We start from the raw sequence: 18,669 nt of genomic DNA on the forward strand, positions 1-18,669 counted from the left end.
TGTGGGGCATTCCTTTTTGAACAGTACCCATTCCCTGAATGTCTACAATATCACCTTTTTTGTAGATTCGCATATATGTTGCCAAAGGAACAACTCCATCTTTTCTAAAAGGCCTAGGGAACATACATCAGGTGCCTCTCCTCTCTGCCTTTGCGTTCGTCATTTTGGTTAATTACTGGAAGATGGCGGTTCCGGCCAAAAGGCCCAGGTCAGCATCTTAATGAAATCACTCAGTGGATATAAGCAGTGTTATTGTTTGTTTGTTTGAATTCTAGAAACAAGTTCTTTAGTAAAAAACAAAACAAAAAAAAGATGTTTATTTAAAATGGAAGAGTCCACATGACTTGCAGTTGATTGTTGTTATGCATTGCTTCTTTAAAATAGTACCTTTCAGCCAAATAATTTCTTATTCTCTGGAAAGTACCATAAATTCAGTGTTAGCTTTACTCCCAACAGTTCACTCACTGCCAACCACAAGGAAGCAGATATATAGTCATGTTAGTTTATGTTTCTTTTCTTTTCTTTCTTTTTTTTTTTTTTTTATAATTTTGCTATAGGGTACATGCACTTACTAGTGGTGGGGATGGTGTGAGAAAGCACCCCTTGGGGGGATGACCTTGCCACAGTCCCTTTTCTTCATTCTCCTCTCAGGATTTTGGACATATATACGCACACATACTTGGCATATTCCTTAAGCCACCAGTTCCAGGACTTGAACTGCATAGTTGGTCATGGGATCCAGCTACCTTACCTAAAGCATGCCACCTACTAGCTCTCATTTATATTTCTATTGACATAAATTGGATATTGGGAAAATACAAAGTTTCAGGAGCTTATTTAAGATGTTGTCAATGGGGCCAGCAGGTGGTGTGGTGGATAAGGGCTGAATTCCCACATGGCCAACCATGGTTCGCGTCCCAGAGCTGGTGGCTTGTTTTCTCACTTTCCCTTTCTCTCTCTCTCTGGTCAAATTAAAAAATAACAATAACAAATGGAATTAAATAAATAAATTATTTCTTTTTTAAAGAGATGTTGTCAACTGTTATTTCTGTATAAATGACTCAAATCTAGATATATTTTCAGCCTTTTATCTAAGCTTCAAATCTTGGTTTTCAGCTATTCTACCTTACACATCTTATTAAATCTTAAGCTCAACGTATCTATATCTCATTACACCTTTTCCATTTCTTCCTGGACTGTGTGTGCACACACATGTATATGTGTGTGTTGTATTAAATAGGCCAGTTCTGTCCTTGGTATCTAGTAAACAGTCAACAAATGATGGTACTTATTTCCTGTTACTGGTACCATCATTCTTCTGGTAAGCCAGGTATAAGACCTTGGAGTCCACCCACCATGACTTCTCCCTTACTGCCTTGCCTTACTGCCTCCCTACTTGGCAGCTTCAAAAAGTTCATGAGGGGCCAGTGGGTGGCATGGTATTTGGGGCGCTGGACTCCCATGTGACTGACTCTGGTTCAAGTCACCAACCTGGTGACTTGCTTTCTCACTTTCCCTTTCTCTCTCTATTTCTCTAGTCAAATTAAGAAATAAATAATCATAACATGAAATGAAATAATTTTTTAAATGTTCATGGAAAAATGGAATTTAAGTACAAGTTTATTTTAGTGTGAAAATTTTTTGAAATCTATGCATTATTTTCCCATAATATACATTTTTATGAATTTTTTAAACCCCTCTCACAGTTTACCTCCATAATGAGTTTTCCATATGTTCTTTCCTCTCCATTCTTCTAGGTAGGCTCCTGGTTACCATTGTCTACCGTGAGATTCATTCCCTTCCCCCAAACTGGATGTAATTTACGTGTCTTTTGAAGCTCAAAAGATATTTTTGTATTTCGCATAGTTTCCTATGATCCTGTCATGTATTTTATCATAATAAAACTTAATTTATATGATAATGAGCTCCCTTTTGAAGATAGTGACAGACTCAGGCATCTTTCATTTTCGTCTGTTACAGTGTGCTCTCACTGACTTCTATGCAGAGTGTATTCTTAATTTTTTAATAGGTAATATGCTTACACTTAAGTATATTAGGAGTATAAATAAGTATAAATACATTATAAATAAATTCAAGTACAGTGTATTAAATATTAGATACACATAAATAAGTTGTTTACTTAAATTCACTTTAATGAGGATGGTAAGGTGGCATTGTGGTTAAAGATGCTGAACCTCTCACATGGCTGACTGCAATTCAAATCTCAGACCTGGCAGCTTGCTTTCTCACTTTTCTCTGTCTCTCTCTCTCTGTCTTTACCTGGTCAGATTAAAACAAAGAATAATAATAAATAAAGTTAAATAAAATAATTCTTAAAAAAATTTTTTAGTTCCCTTTTTTTTTTTTTTTTTTTTGTACTTACTGTGTGCTGGACACCACAGCAATTTTGATACTCTAAAGTAAGATCTTGATTCTCTAGCCTTTTCTGTAAATGGCCCAGTAGTAAAAACTTTTGGCAGTGTGGACCATTTGTAACATTAGTTAACTGTACTGTTACAGCACATAAGCAGCTATAGACTTTGTAAATGAATGGACATGACTGCTCCAGTAAAACTGTATTTACTAACACATAGTATAGATTTGCCCTGATTTTTGTCCTGTCATTTGTGACTTTATATGCTTTAACCATGTGGGGGTTTCAATTCTTAATACATGAAAGAGGTGGGGGAAGATGGTTTAACAGGGACTCAGTGTAATTTAAAAGTTATTTCAGAGACCAGCAGATGGTGTAATGGCTAGGTTGCTGGACTCCCATGTAGTCGACCATGGTTTGAGTCTGGGACCTGGTGGCTTAAACTCACACTGGGCACATGTGCATGTGTGCCCAAGATCATAGAGGGGAATGGAGGAGAAGGGATTGTGGCATGGGGGTGGGGGAGTGTGATTTCTTGCTGTCAGTCTCTTTTTCTGGCAAGCACATGCACCCTATAGCAAAATAAAACTCTCCCAAAAAAAGTTATTTCAGAAAAAGTAGTCCTTGCTTAGAGAGCAGGCTTTTTGATATGTTGGTTAAAATATCAGTAGGTTAAGAGTGATCAAGTCTGAGGAGACCAGCAGGTGGCGTGGTTGTTAAGGTGCTGAACGCTCTCACGTGGTCAACCATGGTTCAAGCCCTGGACCTGGCAGCTTGATTTCTCACTTTCCCTCTCTCTCTCACTCTGTCCCTCTCTCGTCAAGAAAAATAAATGAGTAAAGTTAAATAAAATAATTCTTTAAAAAAAAAAAAAAAAAAACAGACTGATCAAGTCTGTTTTTCTCATTTGTTTGGTTAATATTCATTGAGCCTCTTTGTATACCAGCACAGTGGTAAAGCATAGTGATACATAGACATCTAAGTGACTGTATCTCTAAAGGAGCTCATATTCTATGGGGGGAGGTAGATATGTGGTAAATACGGTAATATATATGTATATACAATATGAGGCATAAAAGGTACCCATTGAAGGGCATGAACATTCCAGACTTTTTTTTTTCTTTTTTTTTTTTTTGAGAGGTTTTTCACTATAGGGCGCGTGCGCTCGCCAGACAGAGAGAGACAGAGAGACAGAAAGCGAGAAATCACCCCCCAGAGGGGATGGGCACGCCGCAATCCCTTCTCCTCCATTCTCCTCTCGGGATCTTGGGCACGCACGCACACGCGCCCGGCGTGAGTTTTAAGCCACCGGGTCCGGGACGTGAACCGCAGTCGACTACGTGGGAGTCCAGCGACATAGCCATTACGCTAACTGCTGGTTCCCACAGACTTTTTTTTGATGGAAGCACAAAGTACTTGCCTTCACTCTACTTCCAGAAATTGGCATATAAAGCCAAGAGTTTAGACTTTAATTCTAAGCCAAAATTAAAGCATTATCTAGGCTTTGATTTCATGACTATCACAGAAAATTCTGACCCTTCCTGGGAGACAGTACCCTGCTGTACTTACACAGATTCTGTTAGTCATTTCCTATTACTCTGATTTTAGTTAATAATTTTGAAATATTTTTTGTCTTGAAGCAACCAGCAAAAGTATGAGCTATGTTCTCTTGGATGATTTTATTTCCATGCTGAGATGTTTTAAAATAAAAAACTAAAGTTACTTTACTTTTTTGGATCTTTAATATGAAATATTTTTAAATGATTTTCATTGAAGAAGAGATAAGATACTTTTTCCTATGCCGCTTTAGAGAAATTGATTTCACCTGTTAAAGGCCTCAGTCAAGTAAGCCCACCAGACCTCTTTTGGCTTTCACTAAAATCTGCACATCAAACCTCTTCCTCAGAGGAGAGCTGACCTCCCCCTCACCTTATGTTACCTTCTCAGACTGTGCCCCCTAGACTCTTAATTCTACCTGCCAAGACACTAGCTCACAGTTGATTCTCAGAGCCTGTTTTCTTCCCTGTCTCGCCACACAGTTCTACCAGACTCCTCTTTGCTTTTCACCTAGCCTATTCCCATACTTGCCTGTTATTCTCCCTTATCATAAACATGTACCTAAAAGACAGAAACAAAATCTGTATTTCAGCCGAACATAAAATCTGTATTTCTTCTCTTAGAACGGTGCTTAAATTTCTGTATCCATCGTAGTCATCCAAAAGATAGAAAGTGAGAAATCATACTCACACACACACACACACACACACACACACACACAGGAGGTATAGCCATGCCACAGTCCTTTCTCCTCCATTTTCTTCTTGGGATTTTGGGCACGCATGCACATGTGCCAGACATGAGTTTTAAACTACCAAGTCCAGGATTCAACCGCATTCGGCCATATGGGAATCCAGCACCTTAACCACTATGCCACATGCTGGCCCCTATTACTTTTTTAAAAAATTTACTATAGGGCACTCACCAGAGACAGGGATGGGGATAAGAAAGCAAACCTCCAGGTCCAGGACTTGAACCGTGGTCAGCCATGTTGGAGTCCAGTGCCTAAATCACCATACCACCTTGCTGACCTGAGGTTAGAATTTTTTTTTTTTAAATCTGCTATTAGGAAACTGAAGATCTTGAAAGTTAATATTTTAATGATACAGAATTTTTTATATATATATATATAAGAGAATACCAAGGAGTTTCAGGATTTCTAAGAATAGTATTAACTGCTTTCAGATGTCATTTTTCATATAAATAGACAGCATTTCTACCTTTTAGGTACATGTTTTAAAAATATTTGGTTATCAGAAAAGTCATGACTTTTTTTTTTTCTATGCAAAAAATGCATCATGACTTTTTGACAACCCAGTAACTGATAAAGGAAGGGTTAGTGAAAAATAAGAGTTTGTTCTTGAGATGGAATTACATAAACTTCCTCTTGTTTTCCATTTGGAATTTGATACTGTTAATGGATACTGATTGATGAACAGAGGAGAATCACTTAATCTAAGAATTTGTTGTGAGCGGGACCAGCAGTTAGTGTAATGGCTATGTCGCTGGACTCCCACATAGTCGACCCCGGTTCGCGTCCCTGACCCGGCGGCTTAAAACTCACACTGGCCGGGCGCGTGTGCACGCGTGCCCAAGATCCCGAGAGGAGAATGGAGGAGAAGGGATTGCGGCATGGCTGTGCCCCCTGGGGGATGATTTCTCGCTTTCTGTCTCTCTCTCTCTCTGTCTGGTGAGCGCACACGCCCTATAGCGGAAAATACCTCTCCAAAGAAAAAAAAGAATTCGTTGTGAGCAACTTTGCCTCTAGTAGAAGATGCAGTCATAAGTGCTTGTCTATCATACAAAGTGGGTGCACTTTCAATTAAATTTTACTTTATATTTGTGGTGTTTTGATCAATTTTATGCTAGCAATAGTTAAAATTATTCAGTCAAGGGGAAATCTTAACATTTAAAACTTTAAGGTCATAGGAAATATTTTGTGTACACGTTTTTCATTGCAGAGAATTACTATCATGCTACCATTGGGCACTACATACTACGTATTGCTTGTTCAACATAAAACCATATGTATAATGGTAGTCCCATGAAATTATAATGGAGCTGAGAAATTCCAGTTGCCTGGTGACATATTATCTTAATTATAGCATATCACATTACTCAGGTGTCTATGATAATGCTGATACAAACACACTACTACGCCACAGTGCACACATTACATACAGTACATAATACTTGTTAAGGATAATAATGTCTTTGTTACTGGTTTATGTATTTCCTATACTATACTTTCTTTTTTGGAGAGATTTTCGCTATAGGGCGCATGCGCTCGTCAGACAGAGAGAGACATAGAGACAGAAAGTGAGAAATCACCCTCCAGGGGGGATGGTCACACCGCAATCCCTTCTCCTCCATTCTCCTCTCGGGATCTTGGGCACGCACGCACACACGTCCGGCATGAGTTTTAAGCCACCGGGTCCGGGACGCGAACTGCGGTCGACTACGTGGGAGTCCAGCGACATAGCCATTATGCTAACTGCTGGTTCCCCTCTGTACTATACTTTTTATCATTATATTATCTTGAGGTTAATTTGTTTCCTCCATGAGAGAAATGGGCACCCCCAATAGGGCCTTCACACTGTGACCCCCTGCCAGCCCCAGCTAGACAGGATCATGGGCATAATAAACCTTGTTAAGGCTAAAATGCACAATGTTTATAAAGTCTAGAGTAGTATACAGTTATGTCCTGGGCCATTATATTCACTCACTCACTGACTAACCCAGAGCTATTTCTACACACCACAGTCCCTTCTCTACTCCTCTCAGGATTTTGGGCATGCATACTCATGCACCTGGCGTATCTTTTAAGACCCTGGATCTGGGACTTAAAAGATAAAATGTAAGATCCAGCTGCCTTATCCATCATGCCACTGGCCAGCCCAGTGTTTTTTATTTTTTTATTATTTGTTTAAATTTGCTATAGGGCACATGTGCTTGCAAGAGAGAGAGAGAAAAACCACCACACTTGGGGGAACGAGCTACACAGCAATCCCTTCTCTGTTCTTTTCTCAGGGTTTTGCCCACTCATGCACAAGTTCCTGGCATGTTTCTCAAGCCACCAGGTCTGGGTCTCAAACTGTGCAGTCAGCCATGTGAGGTGACTGCCTTAACCACTAGGCCACAGAACTGGCACAACAATACTGTATTCTTAAAATTTGCTGATAGGGTAGATCATAAAGCTTTCTCATTACAAGAAAAAAACTTTGTGAGCTTATGGATATGTTAGCTTGTTTATGATTATTTCATAGTATATACATATATCAAAATATCAATTCGTACACCCTATATATATATGTGTATATATATATGTATAAATATATATACATATATATATATGTGTGTGTGTGTGTGTGTACACACTTTCTATTTGTCAGTTATACATCATAAAGCTGATGGTGGGGAAAGACTAAAAACAAATTAAGGAAAATGTATGTAGCTCAGGTTAGTATATGAAGTACCTAGATACTAAAGGCGTTGTACTGTCCAAAGGAACCTGTGAAGGTGAGTATGGGAAAGGACAGATGTTTACTGAATGTCTATTTAGCTTTACCTTTCTATAATTGTCTCAATGAAGTAATAAAGTAGTTCATTATTTGTCTAGCACCCATAATATACTATGGAGTTTATTATAAGGAACAATAAATTGTGGGGCTTCTTTCTCTGAATTAATGTTTCCTAGAGACTACCTGTACTTGGTAGACACTAAATATTTAAGGAACCAGTTAATGAATATAGGTTAGGCACTGTGTTTACAGTGCTTATACATGCAATAATTTGTATAAAGTACAGCCTATATCTCTACAAGATAGCAATCTCAGGCTTGGAGAAACTGGCTTACCTAAAGGAACCAAGTTATAGTTTTAAGGCCAGAATTTAGACTCAGATTGTCTACAAAGTTCACTCTTTTTATTATGAATATTAATTTAGCAAGTAATTCTTTAGAAACATTTTTACCTATTATATTTAATCTTTACAAACTAGCCCGTGAATAGATATCTTTCCTATTATTATACTGACTATCAAAACTATGTTATCTTGGGACCAGCAGTTAGCATAGTGGCTGTTTTGCTAGACTCCCATGTAGTCAACCGTGGTTTGAGTCCCAGACCCGGTGGCTTAAACTCATGCTGGGCATGTGTGTGTGCGTGCCCAGGATCCCGAGAGGAGAATGGAGGAGAAGGGATTGCGGCATGGCCACCCCCCCCCCGCGGGGGGGGGGGTGATTTCTCACTTTCTATCTCTCTGTCTCTCTCTTTCTGGTGAGCACACGCACCCTATGGCAAAAAACTCAAAAAAAACAAACCAAAAAAGAACAAAAACAAAACTATGTTATCTTGAGGAGTAGTGTATCAGAAGGGATGATGATCCAAAAGGTTTCAGTGCTCAAGTAGGAAATAAAGTGGTTTGTGACTTTTTCTTCCCTGCTTTTAAACATTTCTTTGTAGGGGGCCAGCAGTTAGTGTAATGGCTATGTCACTGGACTCCCATGTAGTCGACCATGGTTCAAGTCCCGGACCCGGTGGCTTAAAACTCACGCCAGGTGCGTGTGCGTGCATCCCCAAGATCCCAAGAGGAGAATGGAGGAGAAGGGATTGCGGTGTGGCCATCCCCCCCGGGGGGTGATTTCTCTCTTTCTATCTCTCTGTCTCTCTCTGTCTTTCTGGCAAGTGCACATGCCCTAAAGCAAAAACCTCTCAAAAAAAAAATTCTTTGTACGGACCTGCAGATTGTGTAGTGGTCGTGTCTCTGGACTCCTATGTGGCCAACTCCAGTTTGAGTACTGGACGTGGTGGCTTAAAACTCATGCCGGGTTCGTGTGCACCCAGAAGCCTGAGCGGCGAGTGGAGGAGAAGGGATTGTGGCATGGCCATCCCCAGGGGGGATGAGTTCTTTCTTTCTCTCTCTCTGTCGCTCTAGTGGGCACACACACGTCTATAGCAAAAAGCTCTCTTTAAAAAAATGTCTTTTTGAGTTAAGAGAAAAGTGAAAACAAAAGGACCCAAGTTTGGTAATAAAGTGTTGAGAAAGAAGTTTAAGAACTTGGCCGGTTTCTTTGAAAGTTAGTAGCAGATCTGAGAATAAAAGCACACTCCTGAATATCAAGACCACTATTATTGACATACTGTCAGTCACGGTAGCACCTGTTTAGCCTGCTGAGCCATGCTGCCCTTGTAATGGCCCTGTGACAGAACTGGAGTGGAAGGGCTAGTGAGCCTGTAAGGGTGAATAAGTGAAATAACGAGAAAATGTCTGAGAGGGTCCCTGAGGGTAACAGCAAAGACAAATGTTATTATCTTAATTCTTCCAAACCCAAGCTGTTTGTCTTATGGTAGTAGAAGCATTCTACTAATGGAAATACCAGAGTGGGTAAAAATTTCAAAAATGATAAAGCTGTCCTTTAGGATTCAGGCTTGCAAAGGAGCTAAAACCTGACTGCTTTTTAGGCAGTACAAAGCTGAACTCTTTACACGTGCCTCAAGACAATGGAAACAGAAGCATTCAAAGTACTTTTAGCCTCACTGGTAAATATTAATGGCAGGCTAAGAGTAACCAATAATGGTAGAGAAATCTAAGAATTTTATGTAAAAGATTAATGTACTTTGACTTTTTCATTAAACAGGCTGGAAACCTGTGACCTAGAACCTTATAGACAAAATAATAATACAGGGGTACTTCAAAAAATTTATGGGAAAATGGAATTAAAATATGAGTTTATTTTGTTAAATAAAAAACCTTGGGAAATTAATGCATTGCTTTTTCATAACTATATATGCAACATTTTAGGGAAAACAATAAATGAAATCCAGCAATTTTAATCAAAACCACACGGCATGCCGGATTTTCATTGCATTTAAATAAAATATTTCTCTTTTATGAGATTTTTTTTTTTTTTTTTTTACTATAGGGTTCCTGCTCTTGCTGGAGAGACAGAGACATAAAGTGAGAAATCATCCCCCGAGGGGGGTGGCCATACCACAGTCCCATATACATTCTCCTCTTGGCATTTTAGGCATGCACGCGCACACACACACAGCATGAGTTTCAAGTCTCTGGGTCCAGGACTCAAACTGCGATCAACTATGTCGAGTTCAGTGATGTAACCATTACACTGTCTGCTGGTCCCTAAATGTTTCTAAAATAATCCATTAGTTGACAAGTCTCTTAGAAATCTTTACATTCTAAGTGTTTTGCACAGTGACTACTTGGCACACAAAGTAAGAACTTTTTTTTAAGTAAACAAGTATAGTCATTACAGTGTTAGGACTGAAAACATGTATAACTTGTTACATGATAGTTTTTACATTTCTGAAGAGTCCTCTGTTGGGAATATACGTTATATTCTTCAGCAATAATATTAGGGTTTGATTCCCAAGTGGCTTTTGAATATTGTTGTTTCTCATCGTTTCAGCTTTGGAAAGCTAGAGAAAACGTCTAGTGAAAACCTAGTATTTCATAAGAAGCAGAATACCCAGAACATTAAGTATACACTGAAAAATCATTTACCAAAGACTGAGTGAAATAAATGGAGGACATTCCCTTATTTGAAAAATGTCTCTTAGTAGAATCCTTATGATTCACTTAAAATGCACAGAAGATAAATTATTGCAAGAGTTTATGGAATACTACTTGAAAAGTTCTTGTTTGAGAATTCAATCTTGTTTTCTACGAAGTAAACTTTAGTTATACCTGTTTTATGTTTTATTTTGTAAATTATTCTTATGCTTGGCGACCTGATATAATCTCTTTTCTTTCATAATATTATTGCTGACTCCTTTAAAATATTGGTTATGGCAAAGGGGAATGATAAAGATGCAAAGCATTTATTCTTTAAATCCTGGCACCACTTTTAATTTATTATAAGCACATCTGTATTACATTACATGGGGAAAAGAATGCATGCGTTCTATAGTCTGTGGGCACCAGGCTGGCTGGTTTAGAAAAATGGAGTACTTCACATTTCAGTTTCTTTTCAATATAAAGAATATTCTGTGGGCTTTTTTGTTTATTTGTTTTGCTTTTTTGTTTGCTATAAGGGTGCATGCTCTCGCCATGGAGATGGAAAGTGAGAAATCATTCTCCTGGTGGGGAAGTGGTGGTGGTGGTTGAGGGGAAGATGGCCATCCCTTCTCCAGTCTACTTTTGAGATTTTGGGCATGCATGTTCACATGCCTGGTCTGATTTTTCAAGCCACCAGGTCTGAGACTTAAATGTAGCAGTCAACCTTGTAAGACCTAGCACTTTAACCACCATGCCACCTAGCTGGCCCTGGTTGCTATTTTTAAGGTTCAAAGTAAATACATTTGAAGAATTTGAATTTTTAGCAAATAATTCTTATATCCAAGAAAAATTCATGACACATTAAACATAGATATTACATCAAGTCTATTTCAGGGTTCCACAGTGGCATAGCAAGACTGATGGACGCACATGGGAGGGTTTCAGGTTTACATCTGAAGACCTTCCGAGTACACTATGCACACATGTGCCCATAATTAAGGGTTAGCTAAGTGAGGCTAAGTGAGTTGTGGTGCCAGGTCCTGGCTGGGGGTGCACATGTGTACATTTCATGTATCTTGATTATGGAAGAAATAAACTTATAAAAAGCTGTATTTCTTTATGAAAATTAGTGGCTTGTTCTAGAGCTTTCCTGATATCAAAATGCTGAATTGTTTTTCATTGATACATAATAATTGTACATACTTAAGGGGTACAGTGTGATGTTCCCATACATGTATACAATGTGTGATAATCAAATTAGGAGAGTTAGCATATCTGTTTCTTCAGATATGTCACTTTATTTCATTGTGGTGAAAACATTCAAAATCCTCTTCAAGCTGTTTAGGAATATACAGTAATTATTGTTGACTGTAGTCACCATACTGCAATGAAACATTAGAATTTATTCTCCTATCTAATTGTAACTTTTTACCTTTTAACTTCTCTTCAACACTCCTAATGCCCCTCCCTTCTCAGTCTCTGGTTACCACTATTTTACTCTCTACTTCTATGAGATTAAGCTTTTTTGGGCCTATGTATGAGTGGAATTATGATGTATTTTCTGTGCTTGGCTTATTTCATTTAGTATATGTCCTCTAGGCTCATTCACATTGGCACAAATGACAGGATTTCATTGCTTTTATGACCGAATAATATTCCATTGTGTAAATATATCATGTTTTTTCTTATCTATTCATTTGCTGATGGACATTGAGGATTATTTCATATCTTGGCTATTGTGAAGAGTGCTGCAGTAAACAGAAGTTTGCAGATACCTCTTTGACATATTGATTTCTTTTGACTATGTACCCACTTGTGGGATTGCCGGATCATATGGTAGTCCTATTTATTTTTTATTAATATTTTACCTTTGGGAAACACCATATTGTTGTCCATAGTGGCTGTGCTAAGTTACATTCCTGCCAATAGTGTAATAAGAGTTTCTCTTTCTCAACATTGTCACTAGTGTTTATTTTTTTCTTTTTGCTGGAGTGAAATGATTTTTCATTGTGGTTTTGATTTATATTTCCCTGATTATTAATAATGTTGAGCATATTTTCATATACCTATTGACCATCTGTATGTCTTTTGAAAAAAGTCTATTCAAATTGTTTCCCCATTTTTTGTAATGAGACTTTTTTCTATTTATGAATTCTGGATATATTGACAATTTTTCAGATGCATAGTTTGCAGATGGTTTCTACCATTGAGTCGATTGTCTCTTCACTCTTTTTATTGTTTCCTTTGCTGGGCAGAAACTTTTCAGTGTGATGTAATGCCACTTGACTATTTTTGTCTTTGTTTTTGAGGTGTTACCCAAAAGATCCTTGCCAAGGCCAATATCATGAAGTATTTTCTCTGTGTTTTCTTCAAGTAGTTTTCTTCTTTTAGGTTGTACATTTAAGTTTTTATACATTTTGAGTTAAGTGGTGAGAAATGAGGGCATACTTTCATTCTTCTGCATTTGGAGATCCAGTTTTCTCAGCACCATTATTGAAGGGACTGTCCTTTCCCCAGTGTATGTTCTTGACACCTTTTTTGAAGATGGACTTTGTACTTAGATTTTGAACTTCTATAACGATAACTCTTCTAGTTTTCTTAGGAAATATTAAACCTTTGTTAGAAGGAAATAGCTATCGAATTAATGTCATCACCTTTAAAAAATTAATGTAAGGGACTCTGATACATTTATTTTATTGATGAGTAATTTTGAATATTAAAGTTTTTTTGTTTGTGTTCATTTTGCCTTTCCATCAATAAGATATTATGAATTGGATCCTTATAAAAGTCTCCTAGACAATTTGCGGAACAAAGTGATCATTGAGTATCCAACATTACATGTGGTATTGAAAGGATTCAGTAGTGACATGAAAATTCTTCACCAAGGTAAGTATAAATTTATGTAATGCTTAGAATAACTCTAGAGAAACTGAAGCTGTTATGCCCACCTTTATTTTTTGATGTGTGTGTTTTTCCCCACTGTATTTACACACTTACAAAATTTACTCTAGCAACAATTAATGTAAAGAAACAGATGAATGAGCTACTGCTTCTATTTGAAAGCATGTAAGCGTATAATACCTTTTTTTTTTTGAGAGGTTTTTTTTACTGTAGGGCACATGCGCTCAACAGAGAGAGACAGAGAGACAGAAAGTGAGAATCACCCCCCCAAGGGGATGGCCATGCCACAATCCCTTCTCCTCCTTTTTCCTCTTGGGATCTTGGGCATGCATGCACACGCACCTGGCATGAGTTTAAGCTACCGGGTCCAGGACTCAAACCGTGGTCGGCTACATGGGAGTCAAGCGACATAGCCATTATGCTAACTGCTGGTCCCTATAATACCATTTTTAAATTAATGTATCAAATTGAATGGCTATAAATAACTTTTTTTACTTTATTGGAGTTTCCTGTATTTTTGTGTTTTTTTGTTTGTTTGTTTTTTTGGAGAGGTTTTTGCTATAGGGCGTGTGCGCTCAACAGACAGACGGAGAGGACAGAGAGTCAGAAAGTGAGAAATCACCCCCCAGGGGGCATGGCCACACCACAATCCCTTCTCCTCCATTCTCCTCTCGGGATCTTGGGCATGCACGCACACGCGACCGGTGTGAGTTTTAAGCCACCGGGTCTGGGACGCAAACCGTGGTCGACTACGTGGGAGTTCAGCGACATAGCCATTACGCTAACTGCTGGTCCCCCATATTTTTGTGTTTTTTAAAGGCAGTAGTCTTTAAGTAACAGACTTTGTCTATCATCAGATAAATTTACTCCCTAGTTAAAACTCTTTATTTAGAAATTCCTGAAATGAAGGATTGCAAAACATTTGAGCATTCTACCTTATATATAGGGAGATTGATGCCAGAAACATGTTTAAATTTAGACTTTATTTAGAATAGTTACCGCCATTGCCTGGATCCTTTATTTCCTTTTATAAAACCGCAGGTTTATTTTCTTTGATTTTGTTTCTTTAGGCTATACAGCAAAGTATTCACAATGGAAAAGATATATATATATATAAAGATTTGGTGTATAAAATCATCTATCTATTAAAAAGTACTCATTAAGCTAATTGTGTTTCTGAATACAAGGTCCTAGAGGATAAATAAAATTCAGTAATTAATTTTAAAAGGTACAGGAGGTTACACACTTTTAGATACACAGGCCACTTTTAGATACACAGGCCAAGTTTTATTGTAACAAACTCCACAGGAACAAGGGATCTTTTTCGTGGCTTGAATTTTTTTATTTTTTAATTTATTTTTATTTTTTTTTTTTTTTTTTTTTTTTTTTTTTTTTTTTTTTTTTTGCTATAGGGTCTATACACTTGCTGGAGACATCCCCAAGGTGGGGGTGACCAAACCACAATGCCTTCTCCTCCATGCTCTTCTTAGGGTTTTGGACGCACCTATGCATCTAGCATGTTTTTCACACCACTGGGTGAAAAAAACCACACAGTTGGCCATGTGTTATCCAGCCACCTGTCTGGCCCTGAGAGCTCTTTATTTTTTAGGTCATATTACTTGAATGTGTGGTTCAGATTTTATTTTATCAGTATCACAAGTTGTAGCAAGCAGTAACCTACAAGGTATCTTTTGTACATGTCTGTGGCTTTTAAAAACTGTATTAGAGAGATTGGACCAGCAGATGGTGTTGAGGTTATGTCCCTGGACTCCCATGTGGTCGACCATGGTTCAAGTCCCAAACCTGTGATACACTGGGTGCATGTATGTGTGTGCCCAAAATCAGAGTAGACTGGAGGAAAAGGGATTGCAGCATGGCCATTCCCCAATTGGGAGTGATTTTTCACTTTCTTTCTCTTGTCTCTCTCCCTGGTGAATGCACACACCCTATGACAAAAACCTCTTTAAAAAAATGTATTATATAGAGATTGATTTTTGACAGTGGAGGGTTTCACCACGTCACAATCCTGCTTTACCTTCCCAGTTCCCAGCTAACTTGTACTATAGATGTGCACCACTGTGCCTGGACTGTTTAGGTTGGGCTGGGAGCCAAACCCACAATTCCCATATTGCCTCAGCCTCCAAGTAGTGTTATCATAGCAGTGTGCCACCTTGGCTCAGCCATGCATAGCTTTTTTTGTTTCTTTTTTTTTTTTTTTGGCAGAAGTTAACAGGAGAGTTCTCTAAATGTGGCCAAAATTTTGTCAGTGCCACAACTCAAAACTAGATTTTAATTAACTGACATGAAGTTTCTAATAATAAATTATGGGCCTCTAATTATTAATGTTTATTTTGACTTTATATTTATCGTAATTTGAGATTATTTTATTCTCTCAAATTAAATCAGGATTTTTCATTTTTAAATGACCAGTTTCACTTTTTTACAGCTCCATAATACCTACTTTTTCTTAAATATAATTCACATAACACTCTCTCTAAATGTTGGTTTCAGGGAAAGTTGTTTAGTAATGCAGGTTACTAGCTAGAGCAAACATAGTCTGTGTAAATAAACACAGCACACACAGCTCCTCTTTCACCTTGTTTAGGAATGCACTTTCAAGTAAGGCTTCCATAATGAAGCAAAAAGAAAAGACTACTTTGGTAGTGTTCTTGGAAACTTATTAAGTAAAATGTGTTATTTTTTGGTGGGTATGTGATATTTGATTATTTACAAGAACACAGGTGACTTTTGTTTTTAGAACAGAGGATTATTTAGAACTATTATAGCAAAAAACTAAAAAGAATCTGACAGGATTTTAAGGACCATAGGATTGTTGTCACATCTGTGTACACACATACCTTAAAAATACCAGGTCTTCCTATACATGCATTTCTTCCTGTAAGCACTGCAAGGTGTCTGTTTCTTTGTATATGCTCATAGCATTGGATATTCTGTCAGGAGGTCCCTTGGTGAGGGAGGGGGATTATATAAAAATATGATGTTTTCATTGGAAAGTCTTGAAATTCCTTCTTTCTTCAGAGGCAAAAAATATTACATTTTGATCCTGAGTTCATAATACAATGTGTCTTTTCTAGTTTGGAGGTAAATGTGTTTCTGGGCTGGTATTCAGTAGTTTTCACACTTGATATTTGTTATGTTTGTGATATCTGTAGATTTCCTTTTTTTTTTTAATGTCTTCCTATCTTAATAGACCAATTTTTTTGTTTGTCTCTTACTTTTTAAAAAATAAAAAAGATGGACTATTAAAGATTAAGCCATTAAGGTAATCCGCTAGATCGTAGATGTACAATGGATTGCTCATGACTCACATTGTATCAGCCCAGTGGGAACTGCTCAGAATGGTCCAACTTACTCTATAGGCCATTGTTTGCCCAAATTAGATTTGATAAAAACTTACTGCATTTCAGTCTAAAGAGGAATGAAGCCTTATTAAAAAGATGCTTCAATATTAGACAATGTGTCAGCCTTTAAAAAAGGGTTCCAACCTAAAACTTATTACATGAACTAGTGAAAATATGTGATGGCATAGCAGCTACTCATATATCAGTCTCTTACGGGGCCAATATGAATTTTTTCATCCATTCCTTTTCATTCTCCTCTCCTCATTTCTCCTTTATCTTTCAGTCTGTTTGGAGGATGGAGAGGAGGGATATCAGGCACAAGAAGACACATGTAAACTTCTTAGTGCAGTAGGTGCTATAATAGATCTCATGAAGTGCAGAGGAAACCAGAAAAGAATCTGTAAAGTACCTTATAATATTATGGAGGCTCTTGAAGACTCTACTAGAGTTTATAAAATCTACAAGGATAGGGACCGTATCTCAAATGAAACTTTTTTCAATGACTTATTCATAGAACTCAGTAAACACTGTTTTGGTTGCTGGTACAGTCTGAAATCCAGGCATCAGTAAACCCCAGAGAACTTGTCAGTTGGAATATGAGACAGAGATCCAAGTTTATGGTTCTGGCATCAAGTTTCTAAACCATGGGCCCTTAAACATTCACTCTGCCTTTCTGATCTTTATTTTTCTTATCTGCCCAGTGAAAATAAATGGACTGTAAGCCTCAAGCAAACTTATTTGTATTTTTACTGAAATAAAGCATTTACTCTAGTTCCCATTTTACAGATTTAAAAAAAGAATAAAAATTAAAAGATAGAATGACTTGCGGTTGTATTGATTCAGCTAATGTGCTCTACACTATAAGGGTAAATGTAGGAAAGAAAGATCCAGTTTCTCCTCCAGGAACTGTCAGTTCAATGAGTGAATGAATCATACTTAGGATTGCTCATTCTAGGTAAGAAATGAAGCTTCAAAGGAGCTCTGTTCTTGCTGTGAGTCTTCTTTCCTGCAAAAGGAAGGAGATGGCAATTAGCTAGTCTTCTGTTAGCCCATATTGACTCAACATATACTGACCCTCTGTTTTAAGTTTAAAAAAAAAATTATGAAAAAATTTATTCCAACCACATGTGGCCAGTGTGTGTGATGATAGTGTCTACTCAGTGGCATGAGTATGGGATCATAACCACACTGTGAAGTGACTATTCTCAAGTCTTCCATCAAGTCAGGAAGGATGTTACCTCACAAAATATAATTACCATTTGCAGCCATCATTTCTCTACTTATTGTGGCCAGAATTGTATATTCCAGCTGCTTGTGACATGACATGGTTTGTCTGTCCCTGTGAGAAGTGTTGTTGCTATGCATCAGAAGAGAGGAGTGAAGAGGAAAAACAGAACAGCCTAAACAGAAACAGTGTAAACACTTAACCGTATGTTTACTTATTTTTTTCTAGTGAAAAATGAATCTACCAAGAGCCTTGGCAATGAAAATTGAGCACTTCTTTTGGAAGAAGGTGAAAATTTCCAGACAGTTGTTGCAGAGGACTGTGAATTGGTGGACTGTCGGATGATTGGAGTATTGTTAGTGGGTGGTTGGAGATTTTTGTTTGAAAAGTAATTAAACAATCTAAGCTTTTTAAAAATGTATTTTATAGCTTATTGAGTTAATTTATTTGTAAGTCTCCTTATTCATAGTAAGAACTCCTTTTTGCTCCTGATTAACATAGTGCTTGTTAGGCCCTGGCTTTAAATAAGCTTAATTCCATAACTGAAAATCTTGTACTTGTTAGTTTGAGGCAAGACCAAACCCAAGGATCACCTGTGTGAACCATGAAGTTGGCATTGTCCTTAGTGGATCCTCACTCAGTGGAAAGGCTATGCGTTACACTATTTAGCCCCAGGGGAGCTGATCCTCCCCCTTTTCCCATTCTTGACTTTGGGATTTATATGTAATTTTTTC

General features: G+C 37.7%; 1 protein-coding gene across 1 annotated transcript in view; it reads left to right on the forward strand.

Annotated features, from left to right (window-relative positions):
* ZNHIT6 (zinc finger HIT-type containing 6) overlaps positions 1-18,356 on the forward strand; it is a 61,525-nt gene extending 43,169 nt beyond the window's left edge. Inside the window, exons 9-10 of the mRNA XM_006149438.3 lie at positions 13,209-13,333; positions 18,164-18,356. Coding sequence (XP_006149500.1) covers positions 13,209-13,333; positions 18,164-18,204 — 166 coding nt within the window. The 3' untranslated portion in view covers positions 18,205-18,356. The remainder of the gene's footprint in view (positions 1-13,208; positions 13,334-18,163) is intronic.
* Positions 18,357-18,669: the final 313 nt, after the last annotated feature.

This window comes from Tupaia chinensis, unplaced genomic scaffold, assembly GCF_000334495.1.
Source record: "Tupaia chinensis unplaced genomic scaffold, TupChi_1.0 Scaffold000263_1, whole genome shotgun sequence".
Lineage (NCBI taxonomy): Eukaryota > Metazoa > Chordata > Mammalia > Scandentia > Tupaiidae > Tupaia > Tupaia belangeri.